This window comes from Sciurus carolinensis, chromosome 2 (assembly GCF_902686445.1).
Source record: "Sciurus carolinensis chromosome 2, mSciCar1.2, whole genome shotgun sequence".
Classification (NCBI taxonomy): Eukaryota; Metazoa; Chordata; class Mammalia; order Rodentia; family Sciuridae; genus Sciurus; species Sciurus carolinensis.
Genome location: NC_062214.1, coordinates 152,498,943 through 152,523,971, shown reverse-complemented (window position 1 = coordinate 152,523,971; position 25,029 = coordinate 152,498,943). Strand labels below are relative to the sequence as shown.

The window sequence follows — 25,029 nt, the reverse complement described above, 5'->3', positions numbered from 1 at the left end:
ACAATTTTATAACTCTCCTATCCCACCTAGTCTAGTAAAGCTAGGCACATGGGCTCTCCCAGTAATCATAGAAAAGAGATTTTCGAATTAAATAAAATTGAGGATCATTATCTGCAAGCCCCCCCACCCCATGCACCCACCTGCCGTGCACAAAGTTAACAGACAGTCACTCAGGAGCACGTCAAACCCTGTAAGGTCAATGTCTGCACCCACACCATGAAACTCAGATATTAGAGCTATTCAGGGGTCCTCCTTAGTCTTTCTGCCCAGCTTTCCTCTGCCACATCCACATCCTGCCTCACTGGTTTCAGGATTAGGAGTGAGATCTGCAGTGGAAAATGAAACAAATGTTCTTTATTTCTAAAAGTGAAATTTGGATTGGAATCATATTTCATGGATAGAAACTTCTTGTCTCCGAAACTCATTGTACCGTCTCACTGCCATAGCCGGCAGCACAGGCTAGCACTCTCCATCACAAAGAATTTGACAGCCATTCAGTTTCTTCTCTCTTTTTCTAACTCTGCTACCTGTTGGGCATTTTTGTCATCCCCAGTAGCTTCATTAATGAGTGAGGATTGCGGCAGCCCTGAGGCAGCAGGCTTCTAGTGACTCCTTGAGACTACCCATGACTTGACCAGCAGGGTCACTGGTGTTGGTGACTGCCCACAGTAAGGAATTTTACTGTCAGGTCCTTGACATCACCAGTTAGCAGGAGCTATGCATATTTTCCTACTTTCTCCTTTTGGTTTTAAAAGTTACTTTTGAGAGCAGTATTATATTTGGGCAGCAAAAAGACTTGTATACAGGAGACAAAATACAAATATTATGACATTATCTTAAGAAATTGAAATGTTAAGAAATTTTAAAATGTTGCCTTAAATAATCCAGTTAAAAATCAACAAAGGATTTGAATAGACACTCCACTAGACAGATGTGTAGCCAGTATGCCCATGAAAAGATACTCAATAGCATTAATCATTAAGAAATGCAAATCCAGCACAATGAGATTCCACTTCCTATTAGGATGTTTACTCTCAAAAACAAACAAAAAACAGACAATAACAAATAAAATACAAATGTTGGTATGGATGTGGAAAAAGTGTAACCTTTGTAGGAATGTAAAATGGTGAAATTACGGTGGAAAACAGTTTGGCAGTTCCTCAAAAAATTAAAAGAATTACTAAATTCCCATAATTCTGGGTACCCAAAGTATGTTAAAGCAGGACTCCAACAGATACTTGTATATCTATATTCATAGTATCATAATTCATAATAGTCAGAAAGTGGTCCACATGTCCACTGAAAGATGAACGGATAAACACCATGTGGTACATACACACAATGGAATATTATTTAAGCTTTTAAAAAAGAAGGAAATAAATGACACATGTGACAACATGGACAAACATCAAAGACAGTAACATTCGGAAAGGAAAATATTGTATGATTCCATTTATATGAGGTACTTAGTCAAATTTATAAAGACAAAGTGGAATAAAGGTGATTGCTAGGGTTTAGGAATCATTGTTCAATGGTACAAAGTTTCTATTTTGCAAAATTAAAAGAGTTCCATGGATGGATGGTGGTGAGTGGCACAATAATGTGACTGTATTTAACATTACGAACTGTCTACTTCAAAATGGCTAAAATGGGAAATTTTCTATTATGAATATTTTTCAAAATTAGAAAAAGTCTCCTTCACCTTTGGAAACAGTGGCAAAAATGAAGAATATGTTGACTTTTTCTTATGCCACCAAGGAAGAAAAAATGATACTTGAGTATCTTCTGTGTACCAGACACTCATTTATCCACACACAAAAGCAACAACAAACCAAACAAAAAGCCTGATTATGTACTACTAACCCTTCTTTACAATGAAGAAATTAAGGTTCATAAATTAATGTAGTGGGTCAAGTAGTAAGAACCAGCGGTAGGATTCAAAGGCAGATCTGCCCGACTCCAAAGCCTGTGTTCTTTTCCTTGTTCCTTTGTGTTCTTTTCTTCTACCCACAGTAATCTTTTATGAACAGGCTGTCTGCTTTGCCTATAGAGCTTTTAGACTTAAAAGTTGGACCTGCCTTCTGAAGTAGGTTGAAAAAGCCAGTCAGCCAAACACATTCACTACATGCCCACCATATGAGGCCCAGGGCTGACCATGAAATAATGCAGTCACATTTCCATTCAGCCATTGGCCATATGGCAGGGGTTGGGGGGGACCATACAATTAAAATTTCAGTGCCGGTTGCCTCCCTCAAAAGCCACTGAATACCCTGAGCAAAAGCAGTGTATCTTTAATATCCCATATGGCCAGAAAAGGGGAAATAGTTTCATTTTGCAGCGTAGGAGAATATTCATCTTTTTTCCCTAAACATTTCACCATCCTAATTACTGATCTGCTATTACTAACGTTCTGCTTCAAGCTGGAATTTAACAATTATGGAAATGTTTTATGCTGTGCAGAAAATAGGCACACCTCTTAGTTGTTTGCAGAAGAAGAGCAGGGGGCCTCTTGACTCCACTATGTCTGTTGGTCAGGGTTTCATTTTCTTATTGTTGGGTGAAACTCATAGACGACTAACACACATTTGCTATACATCCCCAAACAAAGCAGGGTGTTGGCATTATCTACGGACTACAGCTTGTAGATGGATCAATACCAGAGGGTAAGCCCTGCCCTCATTCATGCAGCTCAGATTCCCAACTTTCTACTTCATTTAATGACCACAGCCTGATTACAGACTGTAAGATCTACGCTGGGTCTCCTATCTAGGAAGAGTATTGTACATATTTTACTTTAGGATGCACATTGGAAGTGGGACTGTGGAATCCTGACATGACTTGTTTTGCCTGTAGCTTTGAGTCAATGAATCCTCAGATGAGCCTCATGGTTTCCACACCAGCACTACTTTGCTTCTTAGCTACGGTGTAGGTTTACTTTAATGAGAAGTGGCCTCAGAAAAAAATAGACATTTTTCCTTTAGTACCAATAAAAGCTTCTTATTTCTGAATATGTGTGGCTACTCCACAAATTCTGAGAGGCCAAAGTAATTTCATGAAGATGGCAAAAAACAAAACAAAACAAAAACCCCTATAGCAATTCACCGCTGGCAATGGTGAACCTGGAGGAGGCGTATATTCCCAATTGGTAGATTTGGTTGTTAAAAACTTGTATTTTAAGAATTTGTGAGTGTTAAAATATGTTCTTTTTTTCATTTTTGCTCCACTATAGGCAGTTGTTTCTTTCCTTTGAAAAATTATCCCCCTTAATTATAAAAAATAAGAACAAGAAAAACCCTTTTAGCAATGTCCATCTATTGCTTAACCACGCTTTGTTGAAGAAACGAAGCTTGATTTTTAAAATCATGCCACACTAGGGTATTAAACTGTTTCTCCTACATATCCTGCAAAGGAACCTCACAATCTCAGTTCTAGTCCATTAGACCTGCTTACTGCACTTTTACATATCATTCATAAATATGAACAAGTCACAGACTCTCATTAATAGCATCCATTGCTCCGGAAAATTAAAGAATAAAAATTATGTTCTGCTTGTACTAATTCATCTTTTAACAGTGTATACAGGTAAGGAAAGAGCCCAGCTCACTTTTATATTTTGTCCCTGAACGAGGTTAACATGACCTAGAGATGAATAAAAGCCATATAAACATAAAATCCATATGTACCCCAGTATCTGATTCTGGACAAGTTACGGTCCCCAGACCTGCCACGCTCCTTTGAACAAGGATGCAACTTTAGGATAAGACCTACTGGCAAATGGAAGCTGTTTCTGTGGTTATCCCAAAAGCAGCTGCACAGAGCTGAGAGAGGAAGACACGGTTTTTAATGGTAAATACTGCCCCTCACCTACGCAATTCGAGCCTTTGTTGGTAAAATCTTAGTACAGAAGGATCTAACTCCCCAAAAAGCCAAATCACAGCCATTACATTGCAAAGCAGAAGACAACCCAGTGCACTATGTAAGAAAGAGAATGCGGTTAACATTTTCCACCACTTACACCCCTAAACGAGAGTACTGCAACACTGATGACCAAACCACAGCTTCACAGCCCCAGTTGATTTCAACTCAGCCCTGTTTTCCTTTCAAGAGAACTATGCAAACCGCTCCTTACATTTAGCGCGTTTTTTTGGGCGAGTCACCCAAGCTAAGCACTGAGGATGATTTTTTTTTTTTTTTTAAGAAAATGTGTCACAAATTTGACCATCATTCTCAAAAGCCCTTTTAAAAGATCTAGCCTGATTATCCCCCAATCCAGATGCAGTGTTCTCAGCTCTTTAGAAATATGCTCTAAAATCCACAGGCGATGGCCACTTTCCTCAATTAAAAACGAGCAACATGGAAAACGTCTCCTTTACCTTGGCTCCTGAGGCTCGGTCAGAGGAGAGTGGCTTTCCCTTCTCCGGAGCTGATCTGTGCAGGCGAGCTCCGCGGCGGCCCGCCCAGCCCAGCCCAGCCCAGCAGTAGTAGGAGTTGCCCACAGAGCGCGGCGGCGGCAGCAGCGTCGTGTGTATGTGTAGCAGCAGCGGCTGCAGCCCAGGGACTAGTCCCCACCCAGCTTTGTCTTCAATCATCGTTCTTTGTACAGGAAGCAGCGCATCTCCCACTTCCTCCTCTTCTTGGTAGCTGTTAGCAGCTTTTCTTTGGTTCGCTTTTATTGCATTTCAGGGCTTACTCTAGTGGTTTTGCCTGCTGCTGGGCTACGGACAATAATTTGACTATAATCCCGGGGAACCCTTTGTCCCTCTGGTGCTCTCTGTGCCTTCCTTCCCCTCTTCATTCCCCATCTCTCACCTGCCAACTGCTTCCACAGTCTGACCCAGCTGGCCCCCTCCCTGTCATCTAAACTGCTTTCTGAGCCTGAACTTGGCTTCCTATCTTCTTGCTGGTGCTGCTGCTGCTGCTGCTGCTGCTGCTGCTGCTGCTGCTATTTTTATTGGGTCAACAGCCCCTAGCCAGGCTCTGGCCCTGATATCCAGCACCAGCCTCAACTGCTCCCTGATTTACATCGGTTCCTATCTTCACCAGCTGGGAGCTGGCAGCTTCTTGGTGCAGCAACATCCTCAATGGTCAACCTTCCAGACACTTCTCCAAGGTCTCAACACCACTGAGATTTTACTTAACCTATTCTCAGGAAAGAATGACCCTGGTAAGCCTTCTTAGCTAAACCAAGTCCTACAGTGCTGTCTGTAGACCTAATGTGAACACATATTCCCTAAAGGCTCTCAGAGAGAAATGAGGTGGTACCCCATGTTGTGGAGTCCCAGCCCAGCAAAAGAACCCTGGCCTCCACCTCCACAAAGACTCACACTGGAAGAGCTGAGAGGACCCTCATGGCCCTCCAGTGCCTTCATTTCAGAGGGTGGGTAGTGTCATGGATAAGGGTAGAGACTGCGGGCAGTCTGTCTGCCAGAGTTTGAATCCAAGATATCATTCCTGACTGTATGAACTTGAGCAAATCATTTAACTTCTGTGTTCCTCAGTTTCCTCATCTGCAAAATGGAGATGATTATAGTCATACTCCACAGTGGAAACCTGGGGATTAAATAAGACCAAATGCAAGATGCTAATAATAGTTCCAGGAACATAAGAAGTATTCAACAAATATTAGCTCTTATTATTGTTAGAGGATATTGGAGTTCTGAGGTGGCAAGTGACCAAACCAGGACTGTGCTCAGTTTTGAAATCCCCACAGTTAGTATATTTACCATTTATCCCTAATGCTCTTGGTAACAATTTATTTAACTTGTGAGTCATCCCCTGCAATTACTAATAGTGTGCTTTGAGGAAGCTACAGATTAAATACCGGATTGTTCTAGAGGCCAGGCAATGCTGTTGAGTTAAGAGACCCCTGCTTGGAATCAGTGTCTGGAAAGCTAATCTTCTGGGCAATAGAGTAATTTCCAACTCCACCTTTTAAAATTGCCTTAACCCTCCAACAAATAAACCTACAGAAAATATTAGAAATCTAGGGTTGATGCAGGATAATCCACCAAGTGAGTCTTCTAACACACCTGGGGGACCAAAGCACATTATCTTGGCAGGTACAGAATTTAATTTCTATGAAATGTTCTGAGACAGTCCCAGGATGCCTTTGTTTTGATTGGATGTTCTAGAAATTTTTCTAGGAAAAGGACCCTGCTGTCAACTCACTAATATCTGAAAATTACAAAATAGATTTTTAAGATTAAAGTTGAGGAACTACCTTTGAACCATCAGCAAACAGAATTATAGTATTAGAAGAGGATTGGGCAAAGATCCAATGTAATGTGAGTTACCACCAAATCAGGAATCCTGGTGTCAAAGGTAACCAGAGGAGCTTTTAAATTTCAATTTCAGTATACATGATGTCAAGTTTTAAAAAATGATAAGTATGTTATTAGAGGTTAGAAAGATTATAGAAACATGTCTTGGGGTAATTTTAGACCAGTGGATTCTGGTATTAACTCTAGATTCAAACAAATTTTTTTTTTTTTTTTAAATAATTGTCAGGTCTTCTCTTTCTTCTTTTCCCCCACCCCACATTAGAAAGTGCTAGGTACTTGATATTTAAACCTATAGAAGAAAACCTCTTTTGAACAATAAAATTGTTAGAAATTTGGCTTGCTGCCTTCTAATCATTCTTCCAACTCTGGCCATAAAACTCATAGTAGGTTAATCTGGCCATCGCCAGGAGGTGCCGACCAAATTCTCTTCAAAACTAAAAAACTAGATTTTAAGATCTTTCTCTTCCTGTCATTGACCTCTTTGCTTTCAACTGGTCCTAACAACTTCTTTCTCAGGAGAGAAAGGTAAAATATGGAGGTATAAACTAGTCAGGGGAGATGATGAATCCAGTTGAGAGCTCTTAACACAAGCATAGTAAGTAGCAAGTCTGAAAAAAAAAAATGGTCATCTCTTTTTTTTTTTTTCCCTGGAAAAAATGATAGAATTTCATCTTACCATTTAAAATTCATGCCTTCAATTACTAGACATGAGTCTTAGAGTATTTAATCAGTGCAGAGACAAAAGCCTGTAAAATATTCTAGCATTCATCAGTGGCCCTATTTGCAGGCATTAATACCTGTTGCATTTCTTGCATCTACTCAGTAGAGGAGGTTGACAGTAAGAAGAGAACATCATTTTGGCCTGTGTCCTGCCTGTGCTTTGAGAATGCTGACTGGCTGTTCTTTCAAGTTCTTACATTTCCTGTTCCTCAAGACTTATACATCATCTTCATCCAAAGTCTATTTCCTTTCTATATTTTCTATTTTATTTTGTGAAGCATAAAATAAAATACACCAGTTGCCCACAGCAGTAATACATGAATAATCTCAGAACCTTTCATCTGTGTTATCCCAGTGTGGTTCCTCAACCTTTCATTAGCACCTCCAAATTATCTCTTTGCCTAAACGCCTCTTTTCTTCCCCTCACCACTGTCTTATTTCCTGAATGCTTTGGGTTTCCCTGCATGACTGTGACACTCCCTAACTTCGTCCATCCTCCTACCTCCAGTCTCTCTTCCAAGCCATCCCCACCAGAAGTACATTCTTAAAATGAAGCATTGGTCATATCACTGCCCTGTATAAGTCTTCCTTTTCTCCCTTCCCATTGCTTCCTGGATGCAAGCCTCAATTCTTTGCCTGGCATGCAGAGCCTTCTGTGCTGTCGCCTGTCTATGCGCCAGCCTCACTGCCCATTGCCACCCTATGTCCATCTTCACGTCAGACCCTGCTGTGTTCCTTTCTCCTTTGCACCTTGACACATACTGTTCTTGTCCCTCCATGGTGTCTGCTGGTTACCCTCACTATCCTTCAAGACTCAGCTTTTCTCAGAAGCTTTTCCTGACCACGTAAGCAGAACCAGTTTTGACCTCCGTAAGCACATGGTGACTTGCTTCTACTTTCGTTTCAGCACCAATTGTTTTAATGATTTGCTATACGTCCACCTCACCCCTTAGTATTTGATCCCCTTAGAGTTAGGGCATGTTCTGTTCACCTTTGCTGTGTGTGCTTAACTGACATAAGATAGTTCACAGATGTTTATATATTGAAAAGATAATTGGCAGAAATTCCAAAGTGCCTTTGTATTCATTTGGGCACCTAGGGAAGGGGAAAAAAGGAAGTCTAAAATGAGAAGTTAGTTGGTCATGGGATAAGAAACAATAATCCCTCTATTTTTTGCAAATGGCCTGCAGAAAACTATGCCACATGCATACCCAATTTGGAATATTTGTTATTTGGCAACCCTAAAGAATTCTGGGGCAATTTCTGGTTGCATTTCTGCACCTTGCTTACAAAGAAGCACAGTCTCACAACAAAAAGGTAATTAAAAAAAAAAAAAAACTTTAAAAGAAATGAGAAAATAAGAAAGCTATTCTTTGCTTACATCTATGGAGGAACTTTAAAGAGGCCAATTTATAAGCCAGAAACACTTCTTCTCACATACCCTCTATAGTCTCCACTCTTTGCCACCTCACAGCTGTCCCAGAGCCTCTTTATGCCAAATCTCTAATTCTCTCTCTTATCAATTCTCTCTCTCTCTCTTTCTCTCTCTCTCTCCCCGTGCTATGCCCAGCTAATTAATTCTCTACTCTTTTGATTGACTTGCATTCTCTACCTAAGCTCTTCTCGCTCTCCTATCCACATCTCAACTGTGGTCTTTCTCTCTCCTTTTTCATTCTGTTGTCTCAGAAAAGAATCATAAATGGGTGCCAGCAAAGCCATTCCTTCTGTGCATGTATGGTGGTGAGGAACGAAGAGTGAATTGGGAATAAGAAGGTGAATTTCATATGCTAATAAATCTTGATCACTCATATACATTGATGATACACTTAATGACTTGCTTAATTGTTGTGCCATATTAACAAAGAGTTAATAAATTAATTATCGAGCTTTTATTTTATCACACACACAAAAACAGACTTCCAGACATTTCTTGGATCAACCTAAGGGAGTAGATGCCCCTCTAAAGAGTCCAAAAAGGCATCATTGCCTTGATCTGTGTCACCAGATCGTCCCTCCTCCAGACATCTGAGCCTGTTCCAGCTGTCAGCAGCCAAGAAGACTTAATCATATTTGGTTTAAAGAGAGTGAGGGTCAGGGCCAAGCTAATCTTTCTTGAGAGTGAGTTGCTGGCCTTTACTAATGAAAAATGTCATTCTCTGTCTCTGTCCTACAAAAGTTGGTAGGACAAGGAGTGTGAGGAAGGAGGGCCAACTCTTCCTCCAGAAAGAGAATTTGTTAAAACCAGTTCTCCTATCCATTAGGGTTAACTGGGGAGCTAAGTGGAAGTGTGTGGAACCCCCAGATTCATCTCTGCTATTGCCTGAATGTTACACGTGTGTATATGTGTTGCATGCACACAACCCTGGGGAGGGTATCAGTGATGAAGGAGCTCAAGAAACGTGCTTTTCTAACATCTCAGGGGGAAAGAATTACAAGTGTAGTTGAGGAGGGGAAGGAATGAGTGAGGGGTCCAAGGGTAGATACAAGTAACAATGAAGTGTGAGGTCTTGCTGAAGAGGGCACTGGACTTGGAGGGTCATAAGAGGGAAAAAGGCAGGAGAGGCAGAACCTAAGCTGGAAATAGTAAGAGAAACATTGAGGCCTGAATGAGGATCCAAACAGTTTAACCAAGCTTACACAGGAACAAGGCTAGATGCTCCCCACTCGTGGGCTTCCCACCATGTGTTTGAAGTCCTGGGCTTCCCGTAAGTGGGAAACATTCCCAACCCTCCTTCCACCAGCAGAAATGGGAGAAGGTTCACTGAGTGGGATCAGCTGAAAACATTTAAAGCAAATGCATTATAAAAACAGAAACAGTAATTCTGTAAACTAAAACTTGTCCCTTCTAAATAGTCTCTGAAGATCAATATAGAAATTCAGGGACAACAGGAAACGAGTAACAAGATCAAGAAGAGGGAGTCAGCAACAAAGTGTGACAGAGGTTAGAGAACATTGTGCACTAGCAAAGCCCTGGAAAAACAATCCTTTAGAAAGAATGTCAGAATTAAAGGATACCAATCAGTGCGATTAATATCACATAAGTAAATCATTTTGAAGTGTCTTGAAAGAAAAGCTATGCAATAATAACTCCAGTAATTTGCAGGCAAGGCAGAAAGGCAAGACTTGATTTTTTCCTGCCAAATATGCACACTAGACAGGGTGATCTATTTTGACAGTAAATAGGTTGGCAAAAGAGGCTTGGGAATTAAAGGAAATGTTTGAAGGCATTTTATCTTTGTGTCTTTGTTGATTTCCCTACTGTAAAGGGAAATCAATTTTCATAGATTTACTTATGACCTTGGTCCCCGACCCTCCCCTGTTCTGTTTTTCACCTATGTTTTAGAATTTCAGAAACACAGCCATAGGAATCCAGGAGGACTCTGGTAGTAAGCATGGTCTGGTGAATGTGTCTCCCCTAACAGTGCCCCCTAGAGTCTAATAACCGGAGTTGGCCCTCCTTACAGTCCAGAGCTGGGTCTCCCATCTCTGCATATTCAGCACCTTGCCCTGGACTTGACACTTTGCATGAGATCAACATGCATTTGTTATCTTCAGCTGAATCTAAGCAATTAGGCCCCAGGTAAGAAAGTCGGGTGTTATTGATTATTTTGAAAACAGATGACCACACATTTTTATAAAATCAGGTAATATTCTAAAAGAATTAGCAAGCAAGCAACCAAGAGTACTTAAAATATTACCGAAAATATCTTCAAGAGTCAGAAAATGAGAAGAGGATGTGGCAAGGAGGAGAAGGTGATATTGATTTTGGAAAAGGAAAGACCCCAAGTGATAATATTAAGCCATTAGGAGAAATCTGTTCTTTACTTAGATGATAATGAATTCCACTATACGTAGAGAGCTCTTCTAAAGGGAAGTGTTGTCAATTGATTGCTCTTTTTGCAAGTCTATAAACTTGGATGGTACATTTTCGGTAATGCAGAACATTAGATATAACTTCCCATGAAGTGTTGCCAAAATCATTTCAGTTATTATAGTAAGAAATTATTCAACATTCTTTAAGTCCTACTTATGTGATTACACAGGAAAGTTCAACAGAGAATTGTATGGTATATAGTAAATTTAGAAGTCTGAAATTATTGACTTGGCAAAAATCATCTATAAATAAGATTCCTTAGCAAATTGCTATTTTTATTGTTTTCTAAAAGAAAATGGCTGGGCTAGGAATTCCCTCCTCCACAAATCACCTTTTGTTTATCCTGATTGTAGCTTGTATCATAAGGCATTGCTGCTGCCTGTTTACCTTTATCTATCCTCCACCATACGCAAAATACTAGAATACATAGGTAATGTCTTGCTTGGAGCTGTAGCTCTGGTTCCTTGCACAGTACTAAGTGCACAGGACATAATAAGCATGCAATAAATATTGTTTGGCATATGTGAATAAAGGCAAAATTACAAGTGACATACAGAGATTAATTTCAGGAGGAGTACTATCAGCCAAAATATCTATAGTTTACTTGTAACTCATAAACATTAATAAAGTTCTGTAGTATCTTGTTAGCGTAGCAGGTTATTAATTACACATTGTCATTTATGGTTTTGTTTTCAAATGAATAGGTTACATGCTCAAGACCAGTTATTGTTATTGACTCACTCCTACTCCAAATTACTGAAATCCACCCAGATCACAGGCAAGTCATTTGCTTACTATTAAAATATTAATGTATATTCCTCATAATGCTTTGCCTACAAAGTTTTGCACCTAGAAAGTTTTATATTAACTGAAAATTGACAATATAAATATGAAAAAAGAAAAGAATAACCTTGCCCAAATCCTATGAACACACTTGGCACAAAGTTGATAAGAATGGAAAATGATATTACCTGTACCCTCATTTAAGGATAACCTGTAACAACTGTTTATGTCTGAAGGAGGTAGCAGCAATAACCACAGGTAATATATGGAAGAGAATAAAATGTTCATACTAACGACTAGAGAAAAATAAGATCCTGAGAAATAAATTAACATGTTCAACATGGATGGATTTGCTCAATATATTAAGAAGATATATCTCTACCTTATTCTGTAATAGTCTAAAGAAATTCTTCAAAGACCCATCATCTATGACAATCATCACATGGGAAAGTAAGAACCTTCTGCCATTAAATTTCTAGGAAGGTAACTGGGTGCTTACCTTGATTAGCCAGGGTCATTTTTTAAAATATTTTTTTAACTTGTGCTTTTTAGTTATACAAGGCAGTGGAATGTATTTTGACATATTATACATACATGGAGTACAACTCCCGTTCCTCTGGTTGTACATGATGTGTAATTACATTGGTCGTGTATTCATATATGAACATAGGAAAGTAACGTCCAGTTCATTCTACTGTTTTTGCTATTCCCCTTTCCCCCACTTCCCTTCATTCTCCTTTGTCTAATCCAAAGCACTTCTATTCTCCACTACTAATCCCCTCTCCCCCTCATCCCTTTTTGGGAGTTAGCATTTACGTATCAGAACTTTTAGCCTTTGGTTTTGGGAATTTAGCCTGGGTTTTGATGGTACCTGGTACATACTAAGGATTCACTAAATCTTTATGAATGAATAAAATTACAGGATTAACAGAGCTTCACTACTCCTGTTGATGATATAAGTAAAGATGAGTTTAGTCAAAACTAAGAGTCACAGCTTCTGGCTCTGGTATGGATGGTGAACTTAGGTGCCCCTCATTGCCAGAAGGCTTTATGATGAAACCTTCCACGTACCTTTGGTGTGGAGTGGTAAGCATGTGCACATACCAGCAAGTTATGTCTTTTAACAACCAGGCTCTTTCCCCAATTCCAAGGGAAACCAGAGATTGGTTTCCTCCATACAGCGTCAGGGATGATACTAATATATTATACATATCTGGGGACTGATAGAACAGAAAATCACCCTTCCACCAATGCTGGATTTGGGTGCAGATATTCCTGAGGCCACCACCACCTTCTTATAACCAATCAATGGGGATCAGATTGTGTTTGGCGTCCATACCAAGAGATAATTTTCTACTGTGATTTGTCCTCTTCTCCGATCATCAATAACCATAGAACAGTGATATTTTTTTACTTTTATGTGCCAGAGAGGACAAGAAATTTTCACAGGTGCCCTTGCTGGATATTGGGAATGAAGAGAAGAGGGAAATATAGGCAAAAAGTCAGGAGAGAAGTGTTTATTTTTCTCATGAGGGCCAATTTTTAAATAAGATCTCTAAAAGGATAACTTAAATGAGAACCACATAGACAAAAGGCCATTTAATTCATTTTTATTTTAAGAGGGAGAAATATGACAACTTGCTTTTTAAATTCAGTTAAAAAATAGAAAGAAAGAACAAGGAAAAAAAGCACAAAACCAAAACGAAACCTGAAAAGAAAATAAAAGAAACTGAAGAGGAAAAAGAGACTAAGAGATAATAATATTGCTTGCAAATCTCCAAGAGGCAAAGTCTTATTCTGAATAGTATTACCCTGTTGGGGGTGGGGGAGTGAGGGGAAAGAAACAAACTTTTACTTTAAAAACTATACCAATATTACTGGAATTAACCATTTACTTTTTCTCAAAATTGGATATAATTTAAATACTCAAATATGCAAATATTTATTGGAAGTTTACTAGTGGAAAATGAAATAGAATAAGTCCTATTTCATGGAGTTTACATGATAGTGGGGAATCATAAAATAAATAATACAATAAACATATAAATACACAATTAAACCCCATGAAGTAAAACAAAACAGAGTGAAGGGCTTGGTAGAAATGCATACAATATTTTAAGTAGGATGGTCGAAGAAGGGTGCTGGTTTTTCTCTGATTTTTTTCTTTAATTTGTTCATTCCCCCATATTTTTTCAATTCATTCTTTGTTTTTCTTTGTTCTGTGTCCATGGTATCTTTAAGATGGCCCCCAATTAATCTCAGCTCCTGCTGATAATACCCTTGAGTGTTCTCTTCCCGTATTGACTCTAATCTGTTGACTTACAGATCAAGGTGGCCAAGGTGACAATATGTGGTTTTCAAGGCTAGATTATAAAAGGCACTATAGCTTCCACCTTGGCCTCTTAGATCACCCACTCTCGGGGAATCCAGGTGCCATGTTGGGAGGATGCTCAAGCAGCTATACAGAAAGGCCCACATGGAAAGGATTTTGGATCTCCTGCCAACAGTGAGCTCCAACTTGAAAGCCCTATGTGTAAAACACCTTGGAAATGGAGCCTCCAGCCCAAGCAAGCCTTCAAATAACTACATTTTGACTGAAATATCAAGTGAGATAGGGGTGGGAAATACCCAGATAAGCTTCTTCCAAAATCCTGACCCACACAAACTGTAAGAGATAATATTTATTGTTTCAAGCTACTATGTCAGGGGATACTTTGTTATGCAACAGTACTATATCACCCTGTCTGCTTTGGTCTCTGGTTTCCATCTGTGTTTGGCTGATGGGCGGAAAGTGAGGTCAGTGAGTTCCTTAGCATTGTGCTCTGGTCTTGGTTTCCTTCCACAAAACCACAGCTCTTCTGGGCAGCCCTATGGCTCTCCAGGACTGCAGCTCTTTGCACTCCTATGACACTAGCCCCTTCAAGCCTAGGCGTGGTTTCAGATCTTGCTGTTGATTTTATTAACCCTGCACACATCCCTTATAACTAGTAACTTCATTGTCCTAAAATTGCATGCCTTTTATTTCTAGGCTAATACAAAAGTCTTCCTGTAGGAAAGGATATTTGGACAGAGACCTGGAGGAAGTAAGGTAGGGAGGCCTCCTCATATGTAGGGAAGACCATTCATCAAATGCAAGTCCCTGAGATTAGCGGATGTGTTCAAGGAACACAAGGAGATCAATGTATGTAAAAGGGAAAGTAAAAATAGGAGAGAGCTAGTGTATGAGGTGGAGAAGTAGCCGGGTCACATCAGATAGAATTTTGTGGATCATTGTTATATTCTGAATGTGATGGGTAGCTATGGGTAGAGTGGGAAATGGTCAGAACAGGGCATGAAATGATCTGAATTGCGTGGTAACACCAGAACACAGGTAAACAAAAAGGAAACTGGAAGAACAATCAAGAGACTTTTTAGAATTCAGAAAGATGAGTGTGGCTTGGTTTAGGATGACAAATACTAAGATGAGAAGAGGTAATTTCAGGATTTATTTTCAAACAAGGCTAAAGAATTTGCTGCTGAAGTGAGCAGGAGGGAAAGAGAATAGGAAGAGGAAGAAAGGCTCCAAAGTGAATGGCAAATGGTGGAGCCAGGTACTGAGATAAAATAGGGGGATTGCTGGAACCCTTTGTGGGGAGACAGGAGGAGATCACGAATTTGCTCATGTAGACTTCAAAAGAGGAAAAGAGTAACCTGCAGTTTTTTAAAAAGGAAGATAAGCTATTTTACAACTATAAGAATTAGAAAAGAAAAGAAAAACTATACTGGTAGAGTAGCATTCCTATCTCCTGGCATATTGAAGTATTGCCATCGGAAGACTTTAAAATCAAGTAGTGCTTTCTCAACTTCAATTGAAGGTGTGATCAACTCTTGGTAATTCAACTCTGTAAAGGTCAGATTAAATAAATCCAGGAGCTAAACCTGTTCTGGGGATCTAAGGCCCTCTTGTCTGTTGTAAAACACAATCTACCTATAGTTCAAGGCTTCTGGTCCACTGAGGATTCATTATTGTGCCCATAAAAGATAATCTCACTGTGTAAATTTGAAATCTGACTACCTTCAGCTCCAGAGCAGCTGTGACAGGAAATGAGCAGACACTTCTGCTTCTTTTGGGACAGCACCTTGTGCCCCACTTCCGCAGCCTGAGCTCTTCTTACCAAAAAAGTGGAGCTGCACCCCACCCAACCGAGGGGCATTCTCCTGGAGCACATTGGTTACCTGCTTTTCCTCTGCACACTTGGAGCTTCAGCGGGGATTTGGCGATCCGGGTTGGTGCTGGTGCTTGTGCATACAGACTTCCCCCTGCAGCCCTGCTCTGGAGGCCAAGGCAGTGCTGTGTGCCAGGACCAAAGGCAACGCCCTCCTTCTCATTGTCGCAGTTGCCACCTGCTCACTCGCCCTCACAGTCTACAGTGTGCTTGTGATGCCAGTACACAGGCCTGTCTTGAGGCCAACAGGCGTTTTTTGTTTTGTTGTTTTCATAATGACTTCTGTCTAAAAATTATGTAGGCTTCCTGAAAGGGACACAGCTTACTGTGATAAAATGGACTTCTCCTCCCTTCCCCCCTCCGGTTACCATGGCAACTCTGAATGACTGATTTCCTGGTTACCATGTAAATGCAGTGGGATCCCAGCCACTGCACCACACAAAGACGTCAGTAAGAATAGTGAGAAAACAAAACAAAACAAATCATATTTTAAAAGACAATTTCATCACAGGCTTTCTTTTTTCACATTAAAAAAAAAAGGAAGAAGGGAACCAATCGCAATTAGAATTAGTGTTCTTCCCAGGGTGTGAGTGAGTGTGTCTCACATTAGAGGAAAAGACTGGGGGAGTCGGGGAGGAGAAAGGGGGAAATCCCGAGGAGTTGGCATGGAGACAGGAAGACAGATGCCATTCTCAGGTGGCTAGAACCCTTCAGCAGATCAGCCTGAGTCCCACTGAGAGGAAATCTGAAATATTTAACTGGAGTGAAAGAATTAAGTTAGAGTCAAAGCAAAACAAAAAGCAGGTCTCATAGATCTTTTTAGAATGCTTTTGTTTGTACAATTTTAGAATTTTAGAATTAAGATTCCAAATGTTCTCATTTAAAGTTCGAATAATGTTGAATTTTTATTTCTATCCAATAACTTAGGAGAATTGACAACAAAAAGAGTTCTTTTTCTATCTTCTTTTTATTGATTTGTAATGCCCTGATATAACTGTGTGCCAAAAATTGATTAATCCAGATTTCTCTGATTTTCATAGCCTGGGTATTGTCTGTGTTTAGTAATATCCATGAAACACACTTGCATGTGAAAAAAAATTTGTAAAACAGAATTTTTATTACTCTAAATATATTTAAAAAACTAAAATTGTTGCTAATTCACCTCCTTGACTTTTCATCATTATATCTCAGTCAAATGGTTTCAAATTAATGTTTATTCCTTTTCCAAAATAATCTTTCTGCCTTTTGACAAATACTTCATACATTAAAAAAAAAAAGAAAAAAAAACTGAATCAGGCAGAATTTCCATAGCTTTACTGAAATACAGTGAGAAAACTGGTACTTTACATCAATATTGGCAGCTGAATCACAAGGTCATTTTAAATTTAATTTAATTTTTTTTTTGGTCAGAAGTTGGAGCAGCAATGAGTTCAAGCCTCTCATGTTTTGTAGCTACAGGAGTCATGATGCCGAGAGATAAAGTCCCTGAGCCCAAGGGACGAGGTAGTACAAAGATCCAGGCCTTGTCTGTAACTGCCGTTTCTCACTGTTCTTTCTAGAACATATCACTTCCTCTTCCTAAAGTAAGCATGTCCCAAACTGGATCAATAGGTATTACAGAGGCAAAAGAGTTGGGATGGGGAATTCAAAGCTCAAATCATTTTGTAAAATCCTAAATTCAAGGACATCAACCAGATTTATTTACTATAGGACTTGACAGGGCTTTTGACATTCTGACATCTATAGTAACCCTCTAAGAACCAGTTCCCATTGAATACGGTGTTTCCCAAAAGCAATTATCCATTGAGTACCGTCTTCACAGAATGGCTCTTAGTTCTTCAGAACATACTTAGAGAAATGCTGGGCCAAAGTGTCTCTAAAACCAAATTATAATTTGAAGATACATGGATTTTTATTTATGATTTAAAGTTACACAATTTTAAAAAGTTCCATGCCATAACCCTTATTGAGCCCATAAACAAATAGAAGCCACAATAAATGATGTATCTTTTACAGTATTTTAAACCTAAGTACATGAGAACATTTTCATTTTCAAGGTTTTGTTGCACCTTCTATAGGTCTAACAGATGACATTCCCTAACAATGAAATCCACAAGAGCTCTAACTTGTTTTAGCAAAAATTGTGCTGGTGGGTAAGGAGGAATGGGTAGCAGAGGACCTTCTTAGGACTGAGTCCACTTCAGTGGGAACCTGAGAGCATCCATCTAATCACACTCTTTGTAGACTGACTTGGCAGATCCCATCTAGCCTGCCTTGGGAGAGGGAGGTTTGGACCAAATATGCCATGGTTAACCCAACCAGATTGTTGTAACAAACACAAATAACTGAAGAGTTATTGACATAGAATGAAATATTGTTACAAGAGCCTGGTGCCTGGAGGGAAAGGAGAGCTGTTGGGAAACACAGTTGGTGATAGCCATTTGCAAGATAAAATTAATTCATGTGTTTACCTCAACAGGTTGAATGTCTTCAGTCAAACTGGTTGAGTAGCTGAGACAGCTATGTAAACAATGTGGGAGGATCACAAGGAAGAGAACTGAGAAGAGGACACACAGGGAGAAGATAAATTTGCTTTGTTTGAATTTCCATGAGAGTCTTTGCAACCCAAGGGAGCAACTGATATTGTGGCTGAAGGTGCAGGAAGAGAAAGGGGGCTGTGGGGACCAGGGTAACTGGCATTTGGAGGCATGAAGTGGGATAGAACATGACTTTCTCTGTTAGCCACAAAGAATTTGGCATAGTGGAAGCAAAAGGCTGGAGTATGTTGATGGGGCACATTCTGGATTGCAGAGGTGGGCTGGGGTCAACTGGGAAGTGCTTCCATGACACTTCAACCAATGTGGAAAAATGAGGAACCCTAGAAGATTTTAGTCAGAGGATGGATATGACTAGGTCTACATTTTGGAAAGACCATGTGAAGACGATGTGATTAGGCATTTAGCAGGAGTAGGGTAAGATGAGCACAGAGTGGACATGCTCCAAATACTTGAGTATTTTGATCCACTTCATAGGTTAGGTGTCTGGGAATATATGAGAGGGGGAAGGGAGAAGAGCGAAAAAGAGGAAGTCAGGAATCCTCCTAAGGGTAGCCAGCTATGCCTTCATCTAAGCCAGTCAGCAATTATTCATTTGTATTAACATGGAAGCATCATCTTTTCCCTCTCTTGGCCCTGAAAAACTTCCCTGTGACTTATGATAAGAAATGCATTGATTAAAATCACCTGAAATAGTTCAACTAATTATAACTGAATTGAGTTGTTGGTCTCTTCTGCTTTATAACAATGCTGGTGGGTCTTTTGCTTCGAAATTTCAGACTATTACCTTCATGGCAATAAGATTAGCAGCAGAGTTCTCCCAAGAGAGAGATTTTTTTCCCCCTTTACTTCTGGCAAATGACTGTATTTTGTAAAAAAGGGTCACACATGGGCCAACCCTTTGGCAAAATAAGCCAAGCAACCATTTCATTAAATAATGTTGGACTCTAAGTAGGTCTGTGACTATTCTGGTGGGACCTCAGAAAAAGCCACTCCTGCCATGGGACAGGAGTGCCACTCTGCTCCTCAACACTTTATGTATGTGTGCAGAGCCCTATGGCTGCTGCAAGTGAAATTCTGCCTGCCAGTGAAATTCAGTAATTGGTGAGCACCACTTGGACAGCTCTAGAGGATATAGAAAGAAGAAATAAATGAAATGTTCTAGTGAAGATCTGGGAAAGATGTTGACTTTATCCCTCTACAAAAATAATATATTACAATTGGATTTTTAGAAAAGTGATTTTGAGACAAGCTTCAGACTAAAATATTCTAATTGTACCTTCTTTCATGAATCCCTATGTCTAGACCAGATATTATCGGCACAATTGTCTCTTATCTGAAAAAGGTTTTTAGTGTCCTGGCTTTGACTAGAAGGATTTTTAAGGATCTCAATTTCATTAAGGTTTAGACGGGGAAAGGTGAGTAATTATGACATTGTGGTTGTCATCTAGGTTAGACAAGAAGGAGGCCTTTTAGACAATAGGAAAATAATGTACAATGAGTTAAAACTGTCCTTAAGCAGAATAATATGAGACCTGACATGTTTTCCTTAATGAGATTTTCTGTATTGCTGTGTGAATAGTCAACTCATATCAAACATTTTTCATATATATATTAGTCTTTTTTTTTTTTTTTTTTTTGGTCAGGCTTGGTGGTACACACCTGTAATCCCAGTAACTTGGGAGGCTGAGGCTGAAGGATTGCAAGTTCAAAGTCAGCCTCAGCAACTTAGCAAGGCCCTAGGCAACTTAGCAAGACACTATCTCAAAATAAAAAATCAAAAAGGCTGGGGTGTGACTTGGTGGTTGAGCACCCCTGAGTTCAATCCCCAGTACGAAAAATAAGTAAATAAATAATATATATCTTATATCTTTTTCATGTATAGTCTCTTGGACACAATTTATTCTCCTTTCTGATGGGAATTTGCATTGTCTGAAGACTGTTGTTAATATCTCAATTATCATGGTATAACCCTAAAGCACAGAATTTCATTGAACTTCTACCTTCCTCTAAATGTCAGAAGATGTGTGTATTTCACAATTTACTGGTCTCTATGGAGTGGTTTTCTTATTTGCCTCTCTTCTCTTTCTAGTCTATTCCTTCCATGTGGTGTTTGTTTACTTCCTCTTAATATTCCTGTTGAAATATTACTGTGGATTCTGAAACCAGATTATTTGGATTCAAATCCAGACTCCACATCTTACTGGTTGGGTGGCTTTTCTGTGCTTTAGCATCCTTGTCTGCAAAATGGGGACCAAAATCATGCCTACCTTAGAGGGTCATTGTGAGGATTATATGAACATAGAGTTTTCTTTCCAGTGAGCCTCTAAACATGGGCTTCCCAAGCCTGGTCAAACTCAGAATCAGCTGGGAAGGTATTTTACAATATAGATTTCCTGGGCACACTGCCAGAAATTGACTCAGTCTGAAGGAGGCCTGATGCTGCTGATCCTCAGAGTGACATTTGGGAGTCACTGCTGAAAACCGAGGGACACATTCTGTGATGCTACCCTTGTTCTTACTCCTATTCTCTTGTCTTCTGTTGTCTCAAAACGGCAAGTGTCTGATTTTGTACATTTTGGGCCTTTTTTGTCTACCAAATATACATCTCTATATAGATGCTATTTTCTTGACTATTTGTACACTTTTGGTTACTCCTTAGAATGTATCTGTGAGCTCTATTCTTAGGGGAAAAATAAAATATACAGGTTTCAATTAATCTATTTGTTATGATGGGAAACAATATATTATGTTTCAGGCATTATACATATGTTTGACAGAAGCCAGTTGTAAGATTCAGAATACTGTCAGGAGAAGATTCAGAGGTTTGTTATTAAATGTAACTAACAGATATCATAGAAATAAGGGAGTTGTCTTTCAGCATGTACTGTAGGAGATATGCTAAAAGGCAGTCACTTAGACTTGTCTGAAAGGTTGGGTCACTCTTTCAGTAATTTGACCTGGGGGCAAACCTGTGAAGGTAGCTTTCTGCTCTCTTTACCCACTCATTGGATCCAAAGCCACCATCGGCTTAACCCAGGAAAAAAATCTGAAGCTACTGAATGAGTGACAATCCAGACAACAAGGCAGAGAAGCAAAACCTAAGATGCAAAGGGCCTGGGGAGATTGGGTGACCAGTGGAAGGTGGCATTTGTAGAAGGGTGAAGTCTCTCAAGAGACTGGGTGCTGGATGACTATGAGGGCTGCACCCAGACAGGAGAACCAAGACTGTGCCCAGAAAGGGAGGGAGGTCAGTCAAATAGACCAAAGGAGCCACTTCTGATTTTCTGTTGAAGGTAGATTGTCTCATAGATGTCACCATGAATGTTCTTGAGGGAAAGGTATATCAGACACAATACAGAAACATAAAGGTTCTTCGTGATAAAATGATAAGGGATAAAGAAAATCCTGGAGGTAAAACAGAAAGCAGGTGACATGTTCTCAGACTGGTTTCAAGGTTTCCAGCTATTGATGAAGCTGCTCTGGTGATAATTTCATGAGACATGATTAACTCACCTTTGCCCATTCTCACTGGTGAATTATAACTTCTTGAATCCTTCATAGCTCCTTGCTTGTGAGATGTATAAGTAATTGATATAAAACAACTACAACATATGTCCAATGCTTACTACAGAGACAGTAAAGCAAAGGGCCATTTTCTAAGAGTATCCTACAACTGGCTAAAATTTCAGGACTCTTGGGGGATCTACTCCTAGAAGTACAGTTAAGTGGCCTGAGTCTCAAGTTAGACATGGTTCTGCACATATTCTAGCACTCCAATGTGTGATAGAGTGGGCAATAGGGAAGTTTTTAAAAAATAAAATACTTTGTGGTACCTCTTATTCTTTTTTCCATTTGTAGGAAGATTAAGGTATAATTTGCATGTAATAAAGCTTATCCTCTTAAAAGTACAGTTATGTGAGATTCAATAAATGCATATAACTGTGTAGCCACCCCACAATCAAGATAAGAAATAGTGGCATCACACCCCAAAATTCTCTCATCTTCCCTTTGAGTTAATGCCTCCCCCAAACTCTGGTCCCTGGCAACCAGTGTTTTCATCCCTATCATTTTGCATTTTCCAGAATGTCAAAGTGGAAGAATACAATATGCAGCCTCTTCAGTCTGGCTCTGTGATTCACATAATATATTAGAGATTCTTCTATAGTGTTTATAGTTGGGGTCCTTCGGTGTTACTGAGCACCTTGTACTTCCAGTGTTAAGAGTATTGTATATAAGTTGATGTAAGAAAATGTGTGGATCCAGAGTGGAACAGTCTAAAGTGTCCATTAAAGAATCCAAAGAGAAAAATTTTGAGCAATTAAATAAAGACTTATGCAATAGGGTTTTTAAAAAACTTATTTTACTTAATAAACACCTGTACATTGTTTGCTATTCTATTCTAAGTGCTTGACAAATAATATCTCATTTAATTCTCACCCTTCTAAAGTAGAAGCTGTTATTCCCATTTTAGAGATGATGGAACAGAGGTACATGGAGGTTAAGTGATTTGCCAAAATCACTTAGTAACTGATGGAGAGAGGATTTGAAGCCAGACAGCTTAATCGTTCTCTTCCTGCCAAAAGATTATGGTCATCTATCAAACACTCACATACTGTAGTAAAGAGAAGCCAGAGCAAATTTAAAGTGTGGTCATTGATGGAAAGCAGCCTTCCTGAGAATCCTAAATTGTATTAGCTTGTTCAGTAGGAACAAAAATAACTACAGATTTGGAAATACAGTCAAAGACTGCTTAAAATTACAATTCAAGGTATTCGCTGAAACAAAGATTGCGAGTTTTCTGTAAATTAGTGAATCTGCCTTGAATGAGTATTATAGTTTAGATATGAAGTATCTCCTGAAAGTTTGTGATTAGATTATGAGAGCTAAATCAGGGGATTAATCCATTTAGTGGATTATTCATTTGAAAGGAGTACTATATTGAATGATAACTGTAGGTAGGCAGGTGTTGGCTGGAGGAAGCAGGTCTTTGGGGGCATGCCTTTGGGTTTATATTTTGTCCTGGCACCACACATTTCCCCTGCTTCCTGGCTACCACAGCCAAGCAGTTTTCTTCCAGCACATCCTTCTAACATGATGTTCTCACCTTGGGCTCAGAGCAGTGGAGTTGGCTGACCATGGACTGAGCCCTCCAAAACTGTCAGCCAAAATAAACTTTTCCTCCTCTAAGTTGTTCTGGGAAGGCATTTTGGCCACAATGATGCAAAAGCTGACTAACCCATGGAGATAAATGATCTTATGTGGAACCAGCACAAAATCCTGAAAAAGAGACAGCAAAGCTTGTTGAGGACAGATAACAAAAGAGAAATGTGCCATTAATACCATTCACAACCATTAAACGAACAGCATTTATTTACTATCTCCTTAGGACAGGGAATCACTCCAAAGTTAGATCTCTGTATATTAATTTTACTTTTACATATTTATATTTATGGTTAGATTTACTTAAATCTATGTAGTTCTTACATAATATTGATTAGGTTCCTGTTTTAGTCAGCTTTTTCGCTGCTGTGATCAAAAGATCTGACAAGAAAAATTTTAGAGAAGTTTACTTGGTGCTCAGGAGTCTCAGTCCATAGACAGATGACTCTACAGCTCTGGGCTTAAGGTGAGGCAGGACATCATGGCAGAGAAAAGCAGCTCAGGATGTGGCAGTCAGGAAGCAGAGAGAGCTACTCACACCAAAGACAAAATATATACCTCTAAGGCACATCCCCAGTGACCTACCTCCGCTAGCCACACCCTACCTGTCTACAGTTACTGACTATAGTTACAATTAACCCATTCAAGTGAATTAAGCCATCGATTAGGTCACACCTCTTATAACCTAATCATTTCAACTCTGAACGTGTTTGCATTGTCTCACACATGAGCTTATGAGGGACACCTCATATCTAAACCATAACAGTTCCTAAAGAGCTTTTTACATGGTGTTAAATTTAGAGGGTGTTCTGATATTATTGAGTATTTGTACCAACTAGACTTGAGTGGACAAATGTCATTATGATAGTGGTACCCAAACTGAGTATAATTGAATGTATCAGGAAGGTATAATTGTATTTCTGTGTCTTTGCTCTTTTACTGAAGTGACACTTTAGATTGGAAGCATGGGATCTACTCATTCACTCCAGATAGAATTAATATTATTTGCTTTCATTTCCTTAATTCTAAAGCTTTAGAGAAATAAACAAGTTATTTTCTTCTTTTATAACAGTTTACACACCACAGGAGTACCTATTCAATCCGAAAAAGGTAAAATTTAAAAAGTGGTAACATCATATATTGATGAGCTGCAGAGCAACTGCAATTCTCATATACTGCTGGTGGGAATGAAAACTAGTTCAACCATTTGGAAAAATGTGTGATATGTGGCAGTACCTACTAAAACTAAACACAAATGTAACCTGCAATCCAAAATTCCATTCCTGAGTATACAGTCAATAAAAATGTTTGCTTCTATCCACAAAAGTTTATAAAAAATAAGACTTTTATTTTATTTATTAATTTACTTTTTGGTACTAAGAATTTAACCCAGGGGCATTTTCCCACTGAGTCACATACCCAGCCATTTTTAATTTTTTTATTTTGAG

The 25,029-nt window shown here is 39.3% G+C and overlaps 1 protein-coding gene across 3 annotated transcripts in view; it reads right to left on the bottom strand.

The window, feature by feature from the left end:
• The window catches only part of Gng2 (G protein subunit gamma 2), a 109,514-nt gene extending 104,800 nt beyond the window's left edge, over positions 1–4,714 (bottom strand). Inside the window, exon 1 of one of the 3 annotated variants that reach the window (XM_047540532.1) lies at positions 4,374–4,714. In XM_047540532.1, coding sequence (XP_047396488.1) covers positions 4,374–4,589 — 216 coding nt within the window. In that variant the 5' untranslated portion in view covers positions 4,590–4,714. The remainder of the gene's footprint in view (positions 1–4,373) is intronic. The other 2 variants (XM_047540534.1, XM_047540533.1) reach the window with 2 other exon arrangements.
• Between the last annotated feature and the right edge of the window lie 20,315 nt (positions 4,715–25,029).